Source organism: Propithecus coquereli, unplaced genomic scaffold (genome assembly GCF_000956105.1).
Source record: "Propithecus coquereli isolate 6110/MARCELLA unplaced genomic scaffold, Pcoq_1.0 Scaffold119, whole genome shotgun sequence".
NCBI classification, from domain to species: domain Eukaryota; kingdom Metazoa; phylum Chordata; class Mammalia; order Primates; family Indriidae; genus Propithecus; species Propithecus coquereli.
In genome coordinates, this window is record NW_012135969.1 from 7175237 (window position 1) to 7196508 (window position 21272).

The 21272-nt window shown below is 48.6% G+C and overlaps 1 protein-coding gene across 1 annotated transcript in view; it reads right to left on the reverse strand.

Moving 5' to 3' along the window:
- FAM117A (family with sequence similarity 117, member A) overlaps window positions 1–21272 on the reverse strand; it is a 41924-nt gene that overhangs the window by 4550 nt on the left and 16102 nt on the right. Inside the window, exons 2-6 of the mRNA XM_012661436.1 lie at window positions 12945–13114; window positions 4319–4414; window positions 2761–2871; window positions 2186–2320; window positions 840–1041 (exon numbers count right to left, since the gene is read on the reverse strand). Of these exons, the coding sequence (XP_012516890.1) occupies window positions 840–1041; window positions 2186–2320; window positions 2761–2871; window positions 4319–4414; window positions 12945–13114 (714 nt within the window). The remainder of the gene's footprint in view (window positions 1–839; window positions 1042–2185; window positions 2321–2760; window positions 2872–4318; window positions 4415–12944; window positions 13115–21272) is intronic.

The following is a 21272-nucleotide window of genomic DNA, read 5'->3' on the forward strand; positions in this document are numbered from 1 at the left end:
CCCTGCCTGCCAACACACCACGGCTTCCTCCCGTCCACAGACTTGAAAATCTGCCCCTGTTTCCAGGAAGAGCTCCTCTCCAACTCGGAGAAGGAGTCCTTACTCAACCCTACTTGTAGGATAAAATTCCTCTCGCTTTCCACACAGCGAATGTACTTTGTCTAGGTTGCAAATATTGACTTTCTCTGAGTTTATCTCACATTTATTCTTTCTTACTCTACGCTGTTTACCTATGTGTATTGCTGGGTCATGCCCTCAACCAGCCTACCTCATGGGGTTGCTGTGAGAATCAAGTCAGACGATGCAGGCACTGGTGCTTTATAACGTAAGGGTCATATTAGGAGGCAAGAGTCGTATCTCGCCCTCTCCATGAAGCAGCCAGAGCACAGGAGAAAGTAGAGATTTGGAGTCCAAAAGATGGGGTTTGGGTCTGGGTCAAACTGCGTGACCCTGGGCAAGAGACCACCTTCTCTTATATCACTCACAACCCCCTTGAAACCTATTGCTCGTAATGAGTAGAGTGGACACCTGAGCAGAGACTCTCTGGCTGTCCCCTACAGCTTACTGAACTTCAGCCAAAACATGGCGACTCGAGGGATTTCTTCTCTGGATTCCAGTGAGGATGAAATGAAAGTACAGGTGCAGAGACTTTATAAACTATAAATCAGAATGTGATGTAAGGGACCATGATTATTATTGGTACAATGTACAGAATAAAGATGACTCATACATTTTTAGTGAGTGATAATGCCGAGCCTGAAATTGAGCAGAGGCAGAAAAGGGAGTGGAGCCCCCCCGTACCCCAGAGTCACCCCTGCTGCCGGGCCCTCACGGCTTACCTTTGTCGTTCAGAGTGGATGCCAGCTCCTCGACGGCACCCCGGTGTTCCTCACGGCTGGCCCGACCACAAGGCTGGGGGGATGCCAGGGGCATGGAGGGAGAGCTGGCAAGGTTGCCAGGCTCCAGGAGGAGGAGAGGATGATCACAGCTGCCACTGTGCGGAGGAGCTGGGGCACGGTGCCCATCAGGGATCTCAAGGATCTGGCGGGGAAAAGCTGGGGGTCAAGACTCTCAGTCCTGAGTCTTCCCAGGCCTACGGTACTGCAGTGACCCCAAGGGTCCTTCCCCTGCTGTTCTTCTCATCCTCTATCCGCAACACACAATGACAGCAGAGCACCATTTCCTCGGGTCATTTATTTCCCTGGTCACCCTTCAATCTAGGAGAAACTCCCTCGTGTTTATCCCCGTAGCACTTTGTTCTTTTTCCTGGCAACACTTGTAGCCCCACGTATGACTGTGTATTCATCTGTATGGTTTGATCAGTGTATGCCTCACGAGGGCAGGGACCTTCTGTATGCTGGGCTCTGGGAACACAAAGGTGACTGGTATGTGCAGGGGGCACAGTGGGGCCGAACCTGAGTGCTGTGAGCCACTGCAGGACCAGCACACAGACGACTGTCAGGTATGAAATGCCCCCTGACCCCCGCCTTTTTAAACACTCAATGGTACTTGTATCCACAGCTCACCAAATAGTGTGCGTGTGTTTGGGTGTATATAAAATCCTCTATGCATCCACATTAAACATCAACCAGTAGGTAAATCATGAACCAAGAAGTGTGCCCATTAGAATTATATTTATACTGCCCCATTGGCATTCCCCAGTTGTACTGTGTCAGTATAAAAATGTGCCTGAGACTGCAGAAAAGGTGGCACATAATTCTGCCTGGGAGCGGGGCGGAGAGAAGGCTGAGCAGGGCCAACTGGGTGTGAAGGATGAAGGCACATCACCAGGTAGTGCTGGAGGGAGGGACATGGTCACACAGTAGGGTGGCGGGAACTGAGGCATGGGTGGGTTCCAGTGCTGAGCATGCGGGGAACAGGGAGCGCCAGCAGTCTGGCTGAAGAATGGTGCCTGGCCTGACCCCTGAGCTGGGGACCCTCCTCTCTGCCCATCCTTGCTCATTCTCTTTCTACTCACCGCCACAAAGCCTTCCCCAGTGACACCCACCCATCTCTGCTGTCCCTGTGGCTAAGTCCATCTGAGACTAATAAACTCCGTTTGTGTTCCTTTCGTAGGCTGGTGTTTGTACATTGCTGTCTATGGAGCCACAGCCCAGGAGGCCTCATTGAGTGGGATTCCCAGCTCCCCTCGTCCAGGCTCAGCAAGACACTCGCTGCCACTCACCCGCAGCAGCTCCTCTTCACCTTGCTCCTTCACAAACACCTCCTCCAGCTCCTGGTTGAGCCCTTCCAGGCTCCTGTGCAGGCAGGGGCTGAGTCGCAGGACGGGGGACCCTGCGGGGAAGCTGGGAGGGGACGCCTGAAGAGGAGGCAAATGAAGCCATCACGCGAGGCCCCACCAAACCCCACGGAGTCATCAGTTCTGACCAGGGGGTGGTGATCACATCTGCACAGCAGAACCAAGCGAATAACGTATTTGGGGACAGTTACAGCATGCAATAGGTCCATTCAGGGGTGTTTCTCCAGAAGTCAGAGCCTAGTGAGGTCTGGAGTATGCTTTCGAGTCATTGCCTCCATTGTACGGTGGTGGGGATAGAGGTGAGAGAAATTCAGAACAGCAAAGAAGCCCTTCCAATGTCACCCAGCAAGTCCAAGTTCGGACTAAAGCTTAACAAAACCATGCAATGTGGGAGGAGGCTCAGTGGCTGGGAGACCTGGGAGGACTCTGCCCACACAGGGGCCTGCCAGGAAGGCAGGCCTGGAGGAAGACAAAGGGGAGGGTCACGGGAGAAAACATACCCTCAGCGCTCCCCGCACGGCGTGGTCCCCCAGCAGAGGGGAGCCCCGCTCCTTCTCTTTCCCATTGCGGCTCAGCTTTGTCCTCTGCAGTTGTTGCTTCAACTTGGTAATCTAGCAGCCCGGAGGGAGGGAGAGGAGAGGCAGGTGAAGCAAAGCAGAAGTGCACTGGGTCCCTCCTCCCAGGTGTGGCTCCTGCCAGAGGCCCATCAAGATATGAAAAGGAAGATGGGAGCTAATCTTCCATCCCGAAATAGCATGGTGGTGTTAAAAACCGTGCTGATAAGCTCCTCAGACAAGTTGGATACCTTACGAACTAGATGGATCAGTTTCCAAAAAAATTAAAAATATGCAACACTGAAACCATCTTGTCTTTCACAGATTCCAAAGGCCTGGGATACGACTCTATTAATAGCAACAGAAGATGACGTTTCCGAGCGCCAACGGCAGTTCACTCCTCAAAGTGCGTTCCCGACTGTCTCAAAGGCCCTGAGACCAGGAAGGATGGAAATATTCTCCCCCATTTTAAAGTAGACTACACTACTAGGCTCTCAAGAAGGAATATCAGATTTCACCTTGACGTCCACATCCTGTAATAATTACAGATTATCATTGATGATTTTGAATATTATCCCCATTCGCATGTGTAATTCTGGACCTCCTTGCCCTCAGCTGGAAAATGCTCAGGGGATGCAGAGTGATTTAAATATGAGCCTAAATTAAATGGAATTCAGAGAGTAGATCTGCGGCCCATACCCATAAGACTTACGACTACAGCCGAGAAGAAAGTGCTGTTAGATTTGCTATCGTGGGTCGCTCACATCACGAGTCCCCTCCATTAGTGTGAATAACTTGTGTACTCTGATCATTGAAAAGTTTAAATATTTTTTATTTCCCCCTCATCTTAAACTCACAGTGCATTCACTTCATATTTTCTCACTGCTGTCAGCAGCGAGGAGGCAGAAGCAACTTCCTCTTGCAAAGGGTCGAGGGTGAGTCCTAGCGAGTTGATCCTCTCAGGACACAGCATGTCAGGAGCAGCTGGTTTGGGAGCCCTGGAATATTCCAGCCTATGGCTTTCTCTACGCAACCTCAACGACTTTAGCCCTCCTGAGGGAGAGGGAGGGCCAGGAAAAGGTATTTGGGAACACGTAATTGTTTTTCTCCTCTTGTAAAAAGAAGGCTGAATGAATAGTGAAATAGGAAATGAGGTTCCCAATTCCCAGGAACTCACTGCCCATCTTCCTCCAGTCTCTGAACTGCTTATCTGGATCTAACCTCAAGTAGAGTGAGAACAACGCAGCTCCGGCCCTGTGCTTGCTGCTGGCACCAGCAGTTGCTGGCCAAGCCCTCCCTAGCAGGAAGGTCTGGGCCCCTAAGACCTGGCCGCCAGGAGGCTGGGAGTCAGCTATGAAGGAGCCAGCTCACTAGGAAAAGGATAGGTTGAGGCAAGTGAGAATAGAAATGTAATTCCACTTTGGAGAAAACACATCATGTGGTGCTGGGGGATAGAGAAGAGGCAGCTAGCTACCCTAGCCAGGGAGTAAACGGGGGCAGCTACCTCTTTTCGGTGGTCTGTGCTGCCCCAGGACGCTGAGCGCTTGTGTGTGCAGGAGCTGGCCCGCTCACCTTCTAGCTCTTGCCAGGACAGGGGGGTCTGCGGGAGAGAAACACAGTGAGACAGAGCAGCTTCTTGGGCAGGCGCTGGGGAAGCAGACATATAGCTCCTGGGCAGAGGTGGTGGCCCTTTGTAGGCTTCTCTCTCATCTGCTCATCAACCTCCTGAACGCTCCTACCCTGTCTCTTCTTTCAGGCTTCTCCACCTGCACTGCCTCCCTCCAGCATCTTCCAGCAAATAGGGGCTGGTGATCCAATCGGGCCGACCTTCCCTTTACTCTTTTATGACTTTTACACATGTATTATCTAATAAATCCCCAATTATTACAGCTGCTCCCCAGTGGTGAGGACAAGTACTGCCCCTCCTATTCCAACGAGCTCCAAAGAGCACAGGCCCAGGGAGTCGCTGGCATTCTTTATTTTCTCCCCCTCTATGTGCCTAGCACAGGCCCGGGCTCCTGGGAGCCCAAAGAAAACAAGTTAATAGACAAGAGTGCATTAAGGAATCATTAATTGGTAAAAGAGGAAAAAGGTCAACATAGGTCTCCCTGACCGAAGCAGGAGGCCTTATAGTGAGATACCTCAAGCTGGTTCCTTGCTTTTTCCCTGCACACTGAATAAGTACTGGAGGCCCCAAAGTCCTCCTGAATAAGCAGGGAGGGGGCGTTTTCAGAAGGGAGGGCCCAGAGATCTGAGCCCAGCCCTGATTTCTGACCCCTCTTGGCCCTGTCACCCCTCCCCTCCTGGGCCGGCCCTACCCCTCGTGAGAACAGGGCTCTCAGTCAGCCGTCCTCTCCCCCGGCTGCACAGAAGACAGAGCGCCCAAGATGGATGCTGGGGAGCTGTGGAACTACCTCCCGGGCCCCCAACCAAGGCAGGAAGCTGTGGCTCTGAGCACGAAGCTGAAGAGGCCCAGATCCCTCCCCACCACCAGTATCCCTACTTCCATTCCAAGGGAGGGGCCCAAGGGGGAACGCTCCAGTGGAACCAGTTCCTCTCTCATTCTGCGGCGCACGCTGCCAAAAACACGAGGGCCTGGGAACCGTCTCCTCCAAGAGATCTGCTGACCTCCCCCGAGAGGTTGTTGCAAACAGAAAAGGGGGAGGACAGAGGGGAAAAAACCCAACTACTCACCACCCAACAGCTGCTAAGAGGAGCTCAGCGGGGGAGTCTGAGCGGGCTGTGAGAGCAGACAGCCCTGTGTGACAGCTGCAGGGGAGAAGGGCCGCTGGCTCTTCCTTCTCCCAGCTGCCCAGGGATCAGCACCTTTCCTGGGCCGTGTGACATAGCCAGGGTGAGACAACCGCCCTGACCGCCTTGTCCTCATGCTAGCAGCACAAGGGGGAGCACCCGGAGATCCCCGTCCCCCACCGTTCCCTCTGTTAGGAAAAGGGCAGGCAGCACATCCTTCAGGCCCATTTCTTGGGCACACACCCCAAAGCCCTCAAGGTGAAGCTGGCTCTGACAGAATATGGAAACCAAGCAGCTGGTCTACTTCCAAATGTCTGTGTTGTCCAAACCAGGATGTCACCAGACAGCCTCAGAAAAGGCTGCCTCACGTACTGGAAAGTGAGGAGGAAGTCCATCTCTCCTGTAGCCACCTCGACCCAGTGGGCACAAAAATGGTCCTCCCCTCTCAGGGCTCCAAAGCCAACCCTGCCGATTACTAGCTCTGCCAGTCAAAGCTCGGAGCCCCGTGCAAGCCCACTGTCCCTGGAAAGGTGCAGAGGCTACGGAGGACGGATGATTAAGGCGAAGGCGATCAGGATGCCCACTTCCCTCCCTCCAGGAAGACACTGCTCACAGGTGGGCAGTGAGAGGGAGGGAAAAACAGCCACACTCAGGCTGCCACCACTTCTACTAAGATCTCGTGCAAACTCAAGTCCCTTCTTTCTTCTGGGATACGTGAGGGGTAGAAAGAGATGTGTAGGCTAGTACAGGAGTTTAGGACGGTGGTGAAAATCATGGCAGCTAGGATGAACTCTCTCAATCCCATGCACCCCACGTCTCTCTGCTCAGCAACATCTTCTACCAACTATGGCCCGCTCTGTGTGAACTGTGCTACCACAGCCATCACTTGATTGCAACACCTACCCCCTGGTCATAGGGATCACCCTCTGACCCTTTGTCCCATCGGCTCTCCATACTTGGCTCTCTGTCCTGCTCAGTCGAACCTGTCCCCGTCTCCTTTTTCTTACTTTATCCCTGACCTCTAAGCCTGGTCTCTGGGTGTATATCATTCATGCATTCCACAAATAGTTACTGAATGCATACCGTGTGCCAGGTACCGTTCCGGGTGCTGGGGACGCAACAGTGCACATAACAACAAAAACCCTTGTTCCCTCTGAGTTTATGTTCTAACTGGGGAGACAGTTTAAACAGTGATAAGTGTTAAGGAAAAAAACACAGCAAAGAAAGGGGATAGGAATGCCAGGCAGGAAGGACATGATTTGAAATGTCAGGGAAGTCCCCAGTGAAAAAGTAACATCTGAATAACAACTGAGGGAGGGTCAGGGTGTGAGTCATGTGGATACCTGAGGTAAGAATGACCCAGACAGAGGGAATGACAAGTGCAAAGGCCCTGAGGCAGGAGTGAGCTTGGCATATTTGAAAATGATGAGGCCAATGTGGCTGGAGCAGAGGAACGGGAGATGAGGTAAGTGTGACCCGTTAAAAAATAGCCCCCCAAAGATATTAGGAACCTATAAATGTTACCTTATTTGGTAAAGTTTTTGCTGATATGATTAAGTTAAGAATCTTGAAGTAGGAGGATTATCCTAGATTATCTGGGTGTGCCTTCCATGCCATTACCAACGTCCTTATATGAGAGAGGCAGAGGGAGATTAGACACATGCAGAAGATAAGGCAATATAACCAGAGAGGCAGAGATTGGAGTGATGTGGCTGCAAGCCAAGGAATGCCAGCAGCCACCAGAAGATGCAAGGAGTGGAATCTCCCCAAGAGCCTCCTGAGAGAGCGTGACCTGGCCAACACCTTGATCTCAGCCAGTGAAACTGAACATGAACTTCTTGTCTCTAGAACTATGAAAGAATAAATTTCTGTTGCTTTAAGCCACTAAGTTTGAGGTAATTTATTAAAGCAGCCTCAGAAACGGTAGGTTATCCTGTGCTTGAAGCAGTTTACATGCTGGCGTTGAGAGTTCTTAAGGCAGGAGTGTATGCAGGTGTGAGCTTTAGCCCCTCCCACTGGACTGGGAGCATCAAGAGTGGGGACCATGCCCCCTGTTCCCATGCCCCTGGGTGGACAGGACCTTCCTCTTCTGGGTCTCACCACAGAGGTCCAGACCGAGGTCTCAGAGTGCAGAAAAGTCACAGTAAGGAAGGCCACCTTTCTAAGAACTAACCTTTTGGCCACAACAGGGGTCAAGCTATGTTGCGTGGCAGCACTGTGAGTATTCATTCTAGATGACCCTTTGGAAGCAGGTTAAAGCTTGAGCTCAGCAGCCAAAAAGGCCATGTTTGCCCAGGGCTGCATGCACTGGAACGGGCTCAGTTAACACCCTGGCCTGAGGGGCAGCTGAGGGAGAAGCAGGGCTGCTTACCAACTACGAGTGGCATCAGCCAGCCGTGCAGCTGATGCATGGATCGTGCAAAACTGGATGTGGCTAGACCCAGGAAGCCTGGCCTGGGATTGAGATCCCCAAGCAACATGTGGAAGGACACTGGGCATGGGGTGGAGGAGAGCTTCCCAGAGAGCCACCCAGTACTCTAAGGAGGAGGGGCAGGATGGAGGTGAAAACCCCCCACGCTAGAGTCTCTTTCTTGGCCCCCAGCCGAACTAAGTTTCTACCTGCACTCCATGACCACAGGCAGGAAGAGTCCTGGCCCTTTGCTGTCTCCAGTGACCTTGGCACCTGAGTAAGCTCCACGTGCAGAGCTGGGCCGGGCCCCGGGAACGTAACCCACCATACCTGTGCAGGAGTGTAGAGCAGCATGGTGCTTGGCCTGGTGGGGATGGTCAGTAACTATGTGTTCAACTGAAATTCAGCAGGGAACCAGTCCCTTAGGACTCTGGCCAAACAAAAAGCAGGAAAAGGCTCTGAGGGGGGTCCACTGGCCAGTGCTGAGAACTCTGGCTGCAGGTGGCCCAGGCCACCACCTCTGGCCTGATGGTGACTATGCAACTCTCAGATTTTCCATCATGGCTCCATTTTCAAATATTTGGTACAGTTGTCAAACCATATGCCAACAACTGGTCCTGACTGCCAGTTTGGAAAGTAGGCGCTATGCCCAGGTCCCCACACCCACAAAGGAAAACATTTTTAAAAGGCCTGTGATGGTCAGAATAAACTGTGTGTTGTCACTGACTGTTGAGGCACTGGCTTGGGAAAAGGGGGAGGACAGCATGACACAGGGAGAGAAAAGACACAGAAAGAGAAGTCCGCCCAACAAGTATGCCCACCTTCGCCTCTGGCCTTCATGACACTACATGTGGTTTGTAAGGACCTAAGCTATTTTTTTCCCAAGGGGCAAGTCAAGCCTACAAAAAAAAATCATATCATGGCAGCTTCCCCACCTGACCTGGAGAATGCAGAGGAAACGGGGCTGGGCTGAGCAGAACGGGGAGCTGGGCTGGGCAGGGCGGGTACCCAGGGTCCCATCTGTAAGCAGGATGAGACCAGGAGGGGACTTTGCCCAAATAGTCATTCCAGCTGCAGTGAGAACACTTCCTTTCTCCAGAAAAGTACAGGAAGACTCCAAGGCTTTGCACAGCAAGAAGGGAGAGAGGTGACCACAACCACTGGCATGTGCTGCCATCGCCGGCCCTGGCCTGGGCCCAGCCATGAGGAGGGGCCAGCCCAACGCAGTTGGTGGCCAGCTCTGCTTTACCAACTGACCTGGTTACCTCTCTCCTGTTGCTCCTGGCTCAAAACATGCAGCGTCTTCAAAGCACTTCTTGCCCAGTTACCACATTCACACTTCCTCATCCTTCCTAAAACAACCAATTTCCCAAATAAGATCCATCCACGCCCCTCTTCTTCCCTTGCCCCAAATATTTGGTAACTCAGCTCTCCATAGCAGACTATAAAATTGCCAAGACTATCCTTTGTACCTGCCTAACAGCTTAAAACTCAACCAGGAAGGAAATAACAGGATTATTGGCAATAGTGGGCTATATTCAAGAACTGAGAGGTTTTAGCTCCATCTTCTGCCCTATAAATAAGCCTCGAGTCCGCGGCATGCCTGGCTCTCTAAATGGCAGGTGTTCTGTGCCTGCTGTGCCTGCAGGTCTGAAGCTGGTTGGGAAGGGCAGGGCCCTGGCCTCCTCTTGGGGGTTCAGAGGAAGGAGCTGCTTAGCCTGAACCGTAACTGTGGCCACTGATCTCACTGCACGAAATGCCTGGGAAGGCCAGGGCTGACAAGGGCCCCGAACACATAATCTGACTGCTGGCTCTGGGTGGTGTGGGGGTTAGGCAGGTAAGAGAGCAGTCAGTTGTGAGTACCTGCCAGTTCGGGTAGATGCAGCAGAAAATAAATGACTACACTAGTGTGGCTAGAGGAGGGCAGAAGGTGGGGGTAGAGGTGAGTACCCCTCCTCCAGCTCAAAGCCACTGGGGAAAGATCCTGGCATCAGTCAATTTTTAACAGCTTAAAAGCTTTCAAGGACTTTGGTAGACCCTGCCACCTTCCCTTCCCTCTCCCCTTCTCCACAAGCTCTCATATCTCCCCAGGAAAAACCTCTCCTCCACCTCCAGTCCTTTCTGAGTGATATTCCAATGCTCAGTAGGGAAGGAACACTGGTTACTTAGGGAGATGTCAGGAGAGCCTCAGGCCTTCGCAGTGTAATGCCAGTGTTGAAGACGGTAGCTTGTGCCAGGCCGGGGGCTCAAGCAGGAATTTGAATAGAGCCCAAAACCTAGAAGCAGAAAATTCCCAGAGGACCAGGAATGAAAGATGTGCAGAGTGCATATTTTGGTTTGGATGCCTACGTAGGTCAGAATTCTCCCACCTCCTGACTGCAGCCACAATATTGACAGGTTGCTAAGAGTTCCTCGAGGGCTGGAGCCCATCCCAGGGAAAGAGGAAAGCTGTATGGCTTGGCCTTGCCAGACCCACGGAGGCGCATCACTGACCTCTGTCTTGCTGTGGCAAGAAGCCCAGACTTGTTATATAAAAGATCTGGCCTGCAGCTGGGGCTTCAGCACAAACACACAGCCTAGAGCCCATGCCTCTAAACCCGGCCAGGGAACATCTGAGGCCAACCCTGCCTTGAGTTGACAAAGAGAAAGCTATCTGAGGAGTGGGATGGTGACTTCCTAGAAGGCTGGTAGCAAGAAATGACAGAGACGAGGCTAGATGGGCTGACAAAAGCAGATGTAATCATGAGCTTACATGCTCAAAGCAACCTCAAGTCCTGCTCCTCCAGGAAGTCCTCCTTGACTAAATACATAATTTGAACTGAGCACTCTCTTCAAAAGAGAATGGGGTGTGTGCTCCCAGGCCTGTGGGGAGGAAGCATAATCTATCCTACTTGCTTTTCCCAAACAACAACAATGCCTGGGGCTCCCAGAACTAGGCCTGCTCTGTCTGCTACCTAGAGTGTATTCTCCCTCCACGTCCTATTCATAGATCTAAAGAGTGCCATCATTTTAACTGCAGCAAATTCTTGTTGGTTCAAGGTGGGGTATTCCCGTGAGAATTCCCCTGCTCTAAACTTTGCCAGACATTTGGCCCCATCTCACCCTTGGCTGCCTGTTCACTGGGCTTCACAGAACTGGAGTCTAGAATCACAGAGGCCAAATCTTGTCCTCATTTCCTTATTCTTCATTCCAACATGCCAAGAATGGTGCTGGGCATTCAAACATTCACTAACAACATTTGAAAATGGATCTTATAAAAAAAAAAAAAGAAAGAAAGAAAGAAAGAAATCGACATGATGTACTCAAAAGAGGAGGTGCACTGAGCTGTACTGAGCACTTTCACGTGTCATTTGGCCATAATGCCACCGACGAAGGAGGCAGAGAAGGCACACTCCACCCAGTTTGCAAAGGAAGAGCTCACTTGCCCAGCATCACAGAGGTGAAGAAGGGCAGACTCTGAGCCTTGCGTCCTTTCCATCCTATTTCCACTTATCTAGGAACAACTCAATTGCTCTGAAGTTTAACAGGAATGAATGGGTTTAAATCACATCAAAAGGGAGATTTGACTCTTAGCAACTTAACTGCTAAGAATGTTGAAGTTCTGAATCAGATTAGGAAATATCTTTGTATAATTTCATGTATGAGGGGCCAGATGCAGTAGCTCATGCCTGTAAACCCAGTACTTTGAGAGGCCGAGGCGGGAGAATCACTTGAGTCCAGGAGTTCAGGATCAGCCTGGGCAACATTGCGAGACCTCATCCCTACAAAAAATAAAAAAGCTAGCCGGGCCTGGTGGCACGCCTGTAGTCCTAGATACTTGGGAGCCTGAGGTAAGACGTCACTTAGGTCCAGGAGTGCAAGGTTGCAGTGAGCTGTGATCACACCACTGCAGCCTGCAGCCCAACCTGGGCAACAGAGTGAGACTTTGTCTCTAAACAAAACAAAAATTTCACATTTGAGATGCCTTTTTTTCTCAGGCTAACACTATTTTATCCAAAAATTGACAAGCGGCAGATTGGATGATCCACAGAGACTTCCAACCCTGGGATTCTTAATGAAAAGACAGACCTAAAGACAAATATTGGAGGCCGGGCACTGTGGCTCACGCCTGTAATCCTAGCACTCTGGGAGGCTGAGGTGGGAGGATTGTTTGAGCTCAGGAGTTCAAGACCAGCCTGAGCAAAAGCAAAATACTAAAAGTATTTTGCACACTGGCAAAATACTAAAAATAGAAAAATCAGCCGGGCATGGTGGTACGCGCCTGTAGTCCCAGCTACTTGGGAGGCTGAGGCAGGAGGGTCGCTTGAGCCCAGGAGTTTGAGGTTGCTGTGAGCTGCAACCACTGCACTCTAGCCCAGGCAACAGAGTGAGACCCTGTCTCAAAAAAAAAAAAAAAACAAAAAACCCACAAACAAACAAACAAAAAATACTGAAGAAGAACCTGGGTTCCACAGTACTTGAATGAGTCCCCTGAAATCCCAGGCTGGGCTGCTGGCAGGGAATAACTCTCCATTACTGAAGAGCTCTCCATTCCTATGGCTCCAATGGTACCTATCCTGGCTCAGCACACTTTTTGGCCACTTATTCTAGTTGTCTGGGGAGCACAAACTCATTTGAACGTTGGCCTTGGTTTAATTTTAGCAAGGTAAATCTCATTTTTTAAAACCTAGAATAAATTCCAAAGTCAGTTGCTGATTACCCACACACAAGTACTCAACGCCAGAGTGAAAGACCCAGATTGACTCCTCTTTCACTAGTCGGGGGAAATGCAAACTCGTTTTCCTATAAGTTTACCAAGAAAAACAAGCTGGCAAACATTAGAAGATGAAACGCTACATGGTCAATACGTATACCCAAAACCCAGGACAAATCGTTGCAATGATTCAGAGTTAAGTAGACCAGAGGCCCTTTCAGCCAACCCGCTCACCCCACCCTTATCCCTTATCCCACTAGGAGAGCGCTCCATTACCTGAGTGGCCTTGTCATTGGTACAGCAGGTGAAGGCCCCATCAGCATCTCGTGGCCACTGGCCCAGAAGGTAAGAGCTGAGGATGGTGTCCAGGGAGAACGTACGTCGGACCTGGGGTGGCTGAGGCCTACACACTGGCTTTTCTGGGGCCACGGAACATGGGACACTGGCTGGAAGAGAGCATAGCCCGCACACCTTGACATCAGCATGGAGGAAGGAGATGGGGCCCAGTCTTCTCTTTTCTAGGGAGCCTAATTGCCATGTCTTCACTCAGACCCACCTCCCTCCTGAAAGAATTTGAAGTGGCCTGCAAAAGCACAATAGGTCTGACAAGAGCTTTCCTGACTTAACCAGTTAGACTTTATCACGGGAAACAATTTATACCATTCTACTTTGGACTTAAGGATTACTTTATAAATGTCCTCTATCCTTTTCCTGTTCCTAATGGACTATGAACTGTGAACTCCTAGGTTTCCACACTGAGTTTCCTGAGAGCAGCACTGCCTCCCAGCATTAAAGAGGGCACCCTAAGGGGACAAAAACCACGTTTTCTTCCATCTTTTATCTCCTGCCCCTTTTCCTCCCTCCAGCACGATTGCAGGGCTCCTAGGCCCTGCACAAATTCAGCCCATTAACTGAAGGCCTCTTCGTACTTCCTTCAGGGCTGGTTAATGCCCAGGGAACCCAGGCGACTGAGGCATGAGAATGATTTATTGTAACTACTTTCAACTATCCAGGATGAGAAATCCAGGTTAGGAAAATACCCAAGTCTTTCAGTTCTCTATCTCTGACCTCTATCTACATGGGACCAAAATAAAAAAAGCAATTATAAATCCATTCATTTTATTTTTACCCTGGTTAAAGCTTTCTTGGAGAAGGTAAAAGTTGAAACTGTTGATAAAATATTATAAGGGTTCTGGAATCATCTGGAAGTTTCAATCATCTGAGTTGACCCCGTTTTCGATGGCCACATTCAAAACACTCTACCATCTTAAGATTATAAAGGTTCTTCCCTTTAAAACAGAACGAAATGCTTTCACATCTGCAGTAATCCCTTGATAATTCATGTGTATATTAAGCACAGCAAAAAGAAGTGGGGACTGTATGAATAAATAAACTTGAAGAGCTTTATATTAAAAAGACACTAAAGGTTAGTAGTTCCTCAAAAAGTTGAACGTAGAATTACCATATGACCCAGCAATTCTACCTTTAGGTAGATACCCCCAAAGCATCGAAAGCAGGGACTGAAAGAGATCATTTGTGCACCCACGTTCATAGTAGCACCATTGGCAATAGCCAAAAGGTGGAGGCAACCCAAGGAGGGATGAATAGATAAACAAAATTGGTGTACCCATATAATGGAATATCAGTCAGTCTTAAAAAGGAAAGGAATTCTGACACATGCTACAATACAGATGATGCTAAGCGGAATAAGCCAGACACAAAAGGACAAATACTGTGTGATTCCACTTACATGAGGTACCTAGAACAGGCAAATTCATAGGGACAAAAAATGGAATAGAGGTTACTGGGGGCTTAGGAGGGGGGCGGGGAATGGGAGTTATTTAATGGATACAGAGCTTCTGTTTGGGATGATGAAAAAGTTCTGGAAATGGATAGTGGTTATGGCTGCATGACATCGTGAATGTACTTAATGCCACTGAACATAAACTTAAAATGTTTAAAATGGTAAAATTTATATTATTTATATTTTATCACAATGAAAAAAAGACTAACAATGCTACCTGCATTCTCCAAATTCATTTGAGTATTTACACACATTTTGACATAGTTGTACCCAATGTGAAATGTACTAACTACATTATGTTCTGCCTGGTTCTACCCACTTGATCTCCAAGTATCGACAATCTACATACTTGTCATTTTAGAAGACTATATGATATTCCACCGGCACAATAGTGAGCTTAGCCATTCCCACATTATTGGACACTTGAGGGATTCCTCTCCAATTTGGATATCATGAATGTTACTGCATGGCCAATCTTTACTCTGTTTTTATCTAATCCCCGGCGTATTTCTAGGTCATCACTGTCAGCGATCACATAATGTATGCTCATTTAAAACAAGTGAAAAATGATTTGTAGTTAACAATGGTAGTAAGTGCAAATTATATTAATAGAAAAGTCAGGAAACATATAAACAAAAAGGAAAAAACCCTCAATTCTTAATACCCAGAGATAACTATTAATATACTATGAGATATATATTCTTGTAGGTCTTACCTTCTATATATATATGCACTTTAAAATTAAAAATGAGATCATACTGTACATATTGTTTTGCTATATGTTTTACCGTATATCGTAAACATATTTCCAAATCAATATATATTGACCTGCAACACATCATTTTAAATGATCTTAACATTTCCAGGTTGAACCTCGTCAAACTGTCTTTCGAAGATGGGAATCAAAGCCTTCGTGTTCTGGTCCCACTTTCCTTTCCTTTACACCTCACTCTCCTCGAGGTCTCTAGATCCTGGACAAACCAGGCCACATCTCATTTCCCACCCACGTCCCAGGCCTTCCATCCTCTGAGGTTTTGCACATGTGCCCGGGGTTGAAATCTGTCCCATCTGTCAGGGCCAGCTTTACTGCCTCCACCTCACCAAGCTTTCTGTATCCCTGGAATCCCCTGGAAGCAATGTCTCAATACTTTGTACTCTTCCAGTACGGAACACCCTGTCTGCGGGATTATGGGTTCTGTAACTCCCAGGTAATAAACAGCCTGAGGCCAAGGACTGGCCCTGATTTCTCTCTGTAGTCCCCACACTGCCTAAAGCACAGGGCTGACAACCTGTTAGCACCCAAGTATTTGAATAAAATTGAAAAGCCCTCACTGGAAGAGTGAACTCATTATACCATGGATTCTGGGCTTCCTTTAAGCATCCATTCTGAACCTATTCTCCTGGAGGAAAGATCCCATAGCTGCTTGTCTGTTTTCCTCCCTCTGAGGCTCGGGAAGGCCCAACCTCTTTTTCACCCTTCCTGTGACCTTGTCCCCTAGTAAGTTAGTGACAGGCATGCTGCGTTTAAACCCCAACTTTATCTCCTCTATGAGCATTTCAAACACTGATTTTCCTATCCTGGGTTTAAGATCAAAAGGTGGCTATCCGGGTATTTCTGGAAGCTTCTGACCCACATCAGCAGCTCGGACACCAGAATGCTGTCCCGTGGGCCTCCAAAACTGTTCGAGCCCAGGGATGAGGCAGGGACTCTGGAAAGTAGATTTAGAAAATTACATGACAGATAACCAAAGAGGTATATGGGAAGCAGATGAGCAAGAGACTGGCACAAAGGCCAGGATGTCATAATCTTAAAGGCTGTTGCACGGCAGTTTTGAAAAGGATTACGACTCCAGGCCTGAGAACTAAGTGACGGGAAGAAGGATTTCTTGGAGCCACCTCTCCCATCACTTCAGCTGAAGTCCCTGCAAAAAAAAAAAAATCCCCTCTAGATTTTTTTCCTCCTGAAACCCTTAAGTACTATCTCGTTTTACCCCATCTGCACAAAGTACTTTGGTGTGCTGTAATCTTTTACGCTCCTGTCAGCTCTGAAAGGGGTTAGGGAAAGACTGATAAGGAAGACTAAAGCACAAAGAGGCTTAGACTCTGATTAGACTCCACCACCCTCTAAGGCAGCAGCAGTCCTAGATCTAAATCTAAGCCTCCTTCCTCCTAAATCAATCTTCTTGCAACTATTCACTGAGGCTCATCTCCCTCTTGCGTCAGGAACATCCTCTGAGGTTGCTGGGACACCTGCCTAGACACCTGGAGGATGGATTGCTTTTTTAGCTGCTTTTCAGGGACGGGGAGTAAAGGAGGAGATGGAAGGCCTGACCCTGGTGTCTCCAATGACCGTTTTTTTCTTTTTTCTTTTTTTTTTTTTTGCTTTTGTTTGTCTTCAAAACTTGGGGTAAAGGATTCTATTAATATTACCTCCTAGGGATAATTTTAACCCCTTTTACATCACCCGTCATATCCTCCCTAATCAATGAGCTACAGCAGGAGTCCAATCTCAAGGGCAATAATCACAGGTGGTACTGTGCTCCCCGGACTCATGGGAGTAGGAGCACCCAGAATCCTGGAATCTGGGATGAGAATCCAACGACCCATTTTGGTCAATTCTACATTCTTTTCAGCCACCTGTGTCCAAAGTTATTCATTAAGACTCTGTGGACGCCATGGGTCCTGACTTGTTCCTTCGTATACAAAACTAACACAAAGAGCAACAAAGAAATAAAAAAGGAAGAAAGGGAGGAAGGGAAAGGCATGAGGAGAGGCCAAGCAACCCCAACGCAGAATCAGCAGCCTCTGACTCCCTCTCCACCAGCAGATATGCAACGATCTCACTGCATCTAAATCGAAAGGCTGGGCTTGCCTGTTTCTTTTCCTTAAATGAAGAGACGGCTGGCCTTGACCTTATTTCCAAAGCGGCCACCTCCTCGTGTGGGGTGCTGGCACAGCTAGCTGGCCACAGGATGACAGAATTACCTTGCCCTCAGCAAGGCTCTACTTCCTTCCCAAATCTCCAAATTCTTGGCATGTCCCACCCCTTTTGAGGAGACTAAAATGCTATGCTTCCTTCATACCTACAAAATAAGGGAGGGGGCATTTTTCAAAAATTAGATTTTGATAAGAAAAAAAAAATCTACTACTTATTTCATAAATCTCCTTGAAAATGATTTGGTCAGCACCTGCTTCTTTGGACACCAAAACCGATTAAGGGGTAAACCAGGGTGTCAATTTCCTCCAAACGCACAACACAACCAAAGCCAAAATCAGATGCTGACATGTTTCATGCTATCCCTGAAGGGGCTACAGGCTGGCACAGAGTGGCCCCCAGGTATCTGTGAGGAGGGTAGGTCTGATTGCAGCTGCCCTCCCTGTGGTGGGACTGCAGCCAACAACATACAACCTCATCGGGCCTGCTCTCCCTCTGGCAAACAGGAGCACAACCCTGGCCTAAGTTACCTCTTAGGGATGCTGGAAAGAAAAGAAAAGATGCAAATACAATTTAAGGCTTTTGTTAGCAAGATTATGTCAAACCAATTAATGTCCTTTAGGATTGAAGGTGGGGTTGAGGGAGTCTAAAAAGAGGCGACTACCCAAAAACATCCAGAGTAAGTTCTAGCCCCTATATCCACAGGCCTACACTCTCCTGGTCCCCTGGGAAGGTGTGCATTTTTAGTGTCAAAGCCCTTTCCTTTACTAGTGGCAGTGTATCCCAGCCACGGACACCACCCGGAATAAATGATGCAGGGGAGATGTAACGCCACATGCAGACTTGGGCACCAGCAGCTGCAGGTCAGCACTCAAGTTCTGCTGCCCAGCAAGACTGACCTCAGTTGAGAACGTCCACTAAGAAATCTCACGAGTGAGTGTAGTTGAGATAGGGGCTCTTGGACTTGTCTCTCACGGGCATACTGGAAAGATCTGGGTATTGGGTTCTGCCTTGCACTTGTGTGATTATTGTTAAAGAAGTGTTGAGAAGTCACAACGGTTGCTTGTGGTTGGTTTCATTTCTGGAAAGTACCCCTCTCAGATTTAGGAAACAGGGGAGGGAAATAGGACAATAGGCTTCCCTATCAGAGAAGAGAAGCCCATATCATGACAAGCCATGACAAAGCAGCAGGCTGCTGGGGCACAGGCTGGGTGGCTGCGGGAGGGTGGAGTGTCCTGTTTACAGCACCACGGGGTATTATCGGCCCATCGCATGCAGCAGCCTCCACAGCCCAACCACCTGGCGAAGTACCCTGGCACCAGGCCAGGCCATTTCACCATGCGGCTGAGCAGTGGCGGATGCCTTGGTTCTTGGGCAACGGCGAATGGAAAAAACAAAACAAAACAGCACACACCGAAGATAAGAAGCCTTAGGTGCTATCTTCCAGAGCCACTTGGCCCTATCTCCCAACTGCTCCACTTGTATGGCTTTGGGGCGAGGGGGGCATGAGTGGAGAGGGCCAGTGGTCAAGTGTCTGCTGTTGGGGGATAGTGGACAGGGCAGAAGACACACAGACAGCAGACGAGATACTAAACCAAGGCTGGAAGATGGGCCAGGCACACCGCAGCAGACTGAGTCCTTCAGTAAACAGATTTTGAGTGCCCACTATGAGCCAGCTCTGTGATAAACACTTGTGACACAGAGGGGTGAGACAAGCGGCTGCTGCTGAGGTTGAAGTGGGAAGGCTGATGCAACTGATGCATAAGTGCCAGGCTACCACGCACAAGCCCTGGGGGTTACCCCCCAGCAAATGCCTCTTCAGAGGGACCAACAATTTGTCTCTGCAGTTCCCAATATCCCTTGCTGAAAATCAGCTCAGGGCTGACCAAACCAGCACACCACCACCACCACAAGTACCTCAAGAAGGGTGACAGCTCTTAGAAAGGCAGGAATGGGGTCAGAGGAAGGAGGAAGGCAGCAGATGATGCAGGAACTGAGGCATGATGGCTACTCTTCTCAGCATGGCCAGAGATAGACTGTCAGGTGGGGGCTTAGCAAATTACAAGAAGCCAGCCCCTTACATGGGTTCTGAGTGAGCACCCAGGGGGGCTACTCCACCTAGTTCCCTATCTTTGGGGCAATGTAGGATAGAGAAGCCTGGGAAATAAAGACAAGGCTACTCTCCACCCATCCTAGTCATCCTAAAATACTCAAGGACTACAAAAGGAAAAACAGAGAGACAGCCAATGAGATCTTACACATGGCAAAAACTCAACAACTAGCTGGTTCAACAAACAAGTTATGAGTCAGTTTCTCATGTCGTCAGGCTTTGAAGCATTATTAGCACTAGTCTTCTCACCTCCCCTCTTAAAGAAAAAATAACTCTTATTATAACAGAAGCTGCACATATGTTAGAGGAAATGAGAATATGCAGATGAGCAAAAACTAAAAAACAAAAACTACGCATATGCCCAGAGACCACCACTGTGCACATCCATCCATGCACATATGTATGCACATACAATTTCAATAAAATGAGGTCATATTATACATACTTCTCTACAACAATCTTCACTTAAGGAGAAGCAGGCAGGCCCAGGGCAGCCCAGGGGGCTGAGGCAGGGCAGCATGCTTGGATATTGAGGAATGCCTTTTCTCGTCCCCTAGCTGAGTGATGCAGCACTTCTGTTGGAGGGAAATGTTAATCTGGAGAAGAATGAAGTAAAACACAGATTCAGAATTTCTAAACATTTCCCCAATAACAGATTTGCAGTAAGTAGGGGAAGTTCCCCCTCGCAGCTTCACAGGGATTATTTTTCTATTTCAGTACATGTGTTGGGATTAAACAGTGCAGGCCGTCTTCTGAGCTCCCTGTGGTCCAGTGCTGCTTAACTGCTTAACTCAGGGATGTGTGGGTTTTGGAGGAAGTTGTGGTGAAACTGAAATCCCCAATATGACTGTACAAGAGTTAGAAGCCCTCCTTGGAAAGCCCAAGGAGACCCCATCCATCCCAGCTGGGAAAATTAAATCTGGAGCCTTGAATGCTTCTTTCAGCTGTAAATAATAGCTAATTTCAACCTTAACAAGAAGAAACTAAAGAAACTAGATTAAAAAGAAGGAAGAAAAAAGAGTAACATGTTTCCCCTACCAAGAAGGCTGATTACCCCAAATGAAAAAAGAGCAATGATATTTGTATACACATGAAAAACTTCTCAGTCAAACCCTCAATTAATTACTGATTCCGTTTTAAGTGTACAGCTCAAGTGAGAGCCACCGAAAGCATTTCTGGCTGCATGTCTGACTTCCCAAGTTGCAGACCACATCTGTAGGCAGCTGGAGAGATGGGCCAAGAGAAACTCTTCTGGAGATGTCACTGTGGGGGAAAAATAAGGAATATGCTAATTCTTGTATCAGCAAGGAGAAAAAGAGCAATACTAAAGTGTACGTGTGTGTATATAAAAGGAATAGACAGCAGTTACTTAGACATTTGTTCAATTCTGAAGAAGCTGCAGTTAGAAGAAAAGGAAGTGGTGTGAACTTTTCACCTTTTATCTGAATTCTCTGAAGAGGAGTTCTGTAGGATTTCAACATTCTTAAAACAAAACACTAGCAGTTACTAGCTGGAGCATGCTTTCCTTTGGGATCTACATGGCCTTTGCAAAAATAGCATAAATAGCACATAGCCTAGGCCCCCGTACCCCTAAAAGAATCTCCACCTCATGGTTATTTGGGAGTGATAAATTTCTGGGTGCCTATAAACTCAAAGGATAGGCATAAACCCTTCCTGTCTTCACCTCACACGGCAATCTGATTCCTATCAAGTACAAAAGAAATCATGACGCCCAGAAAGCTTTTAGGTAGCCTT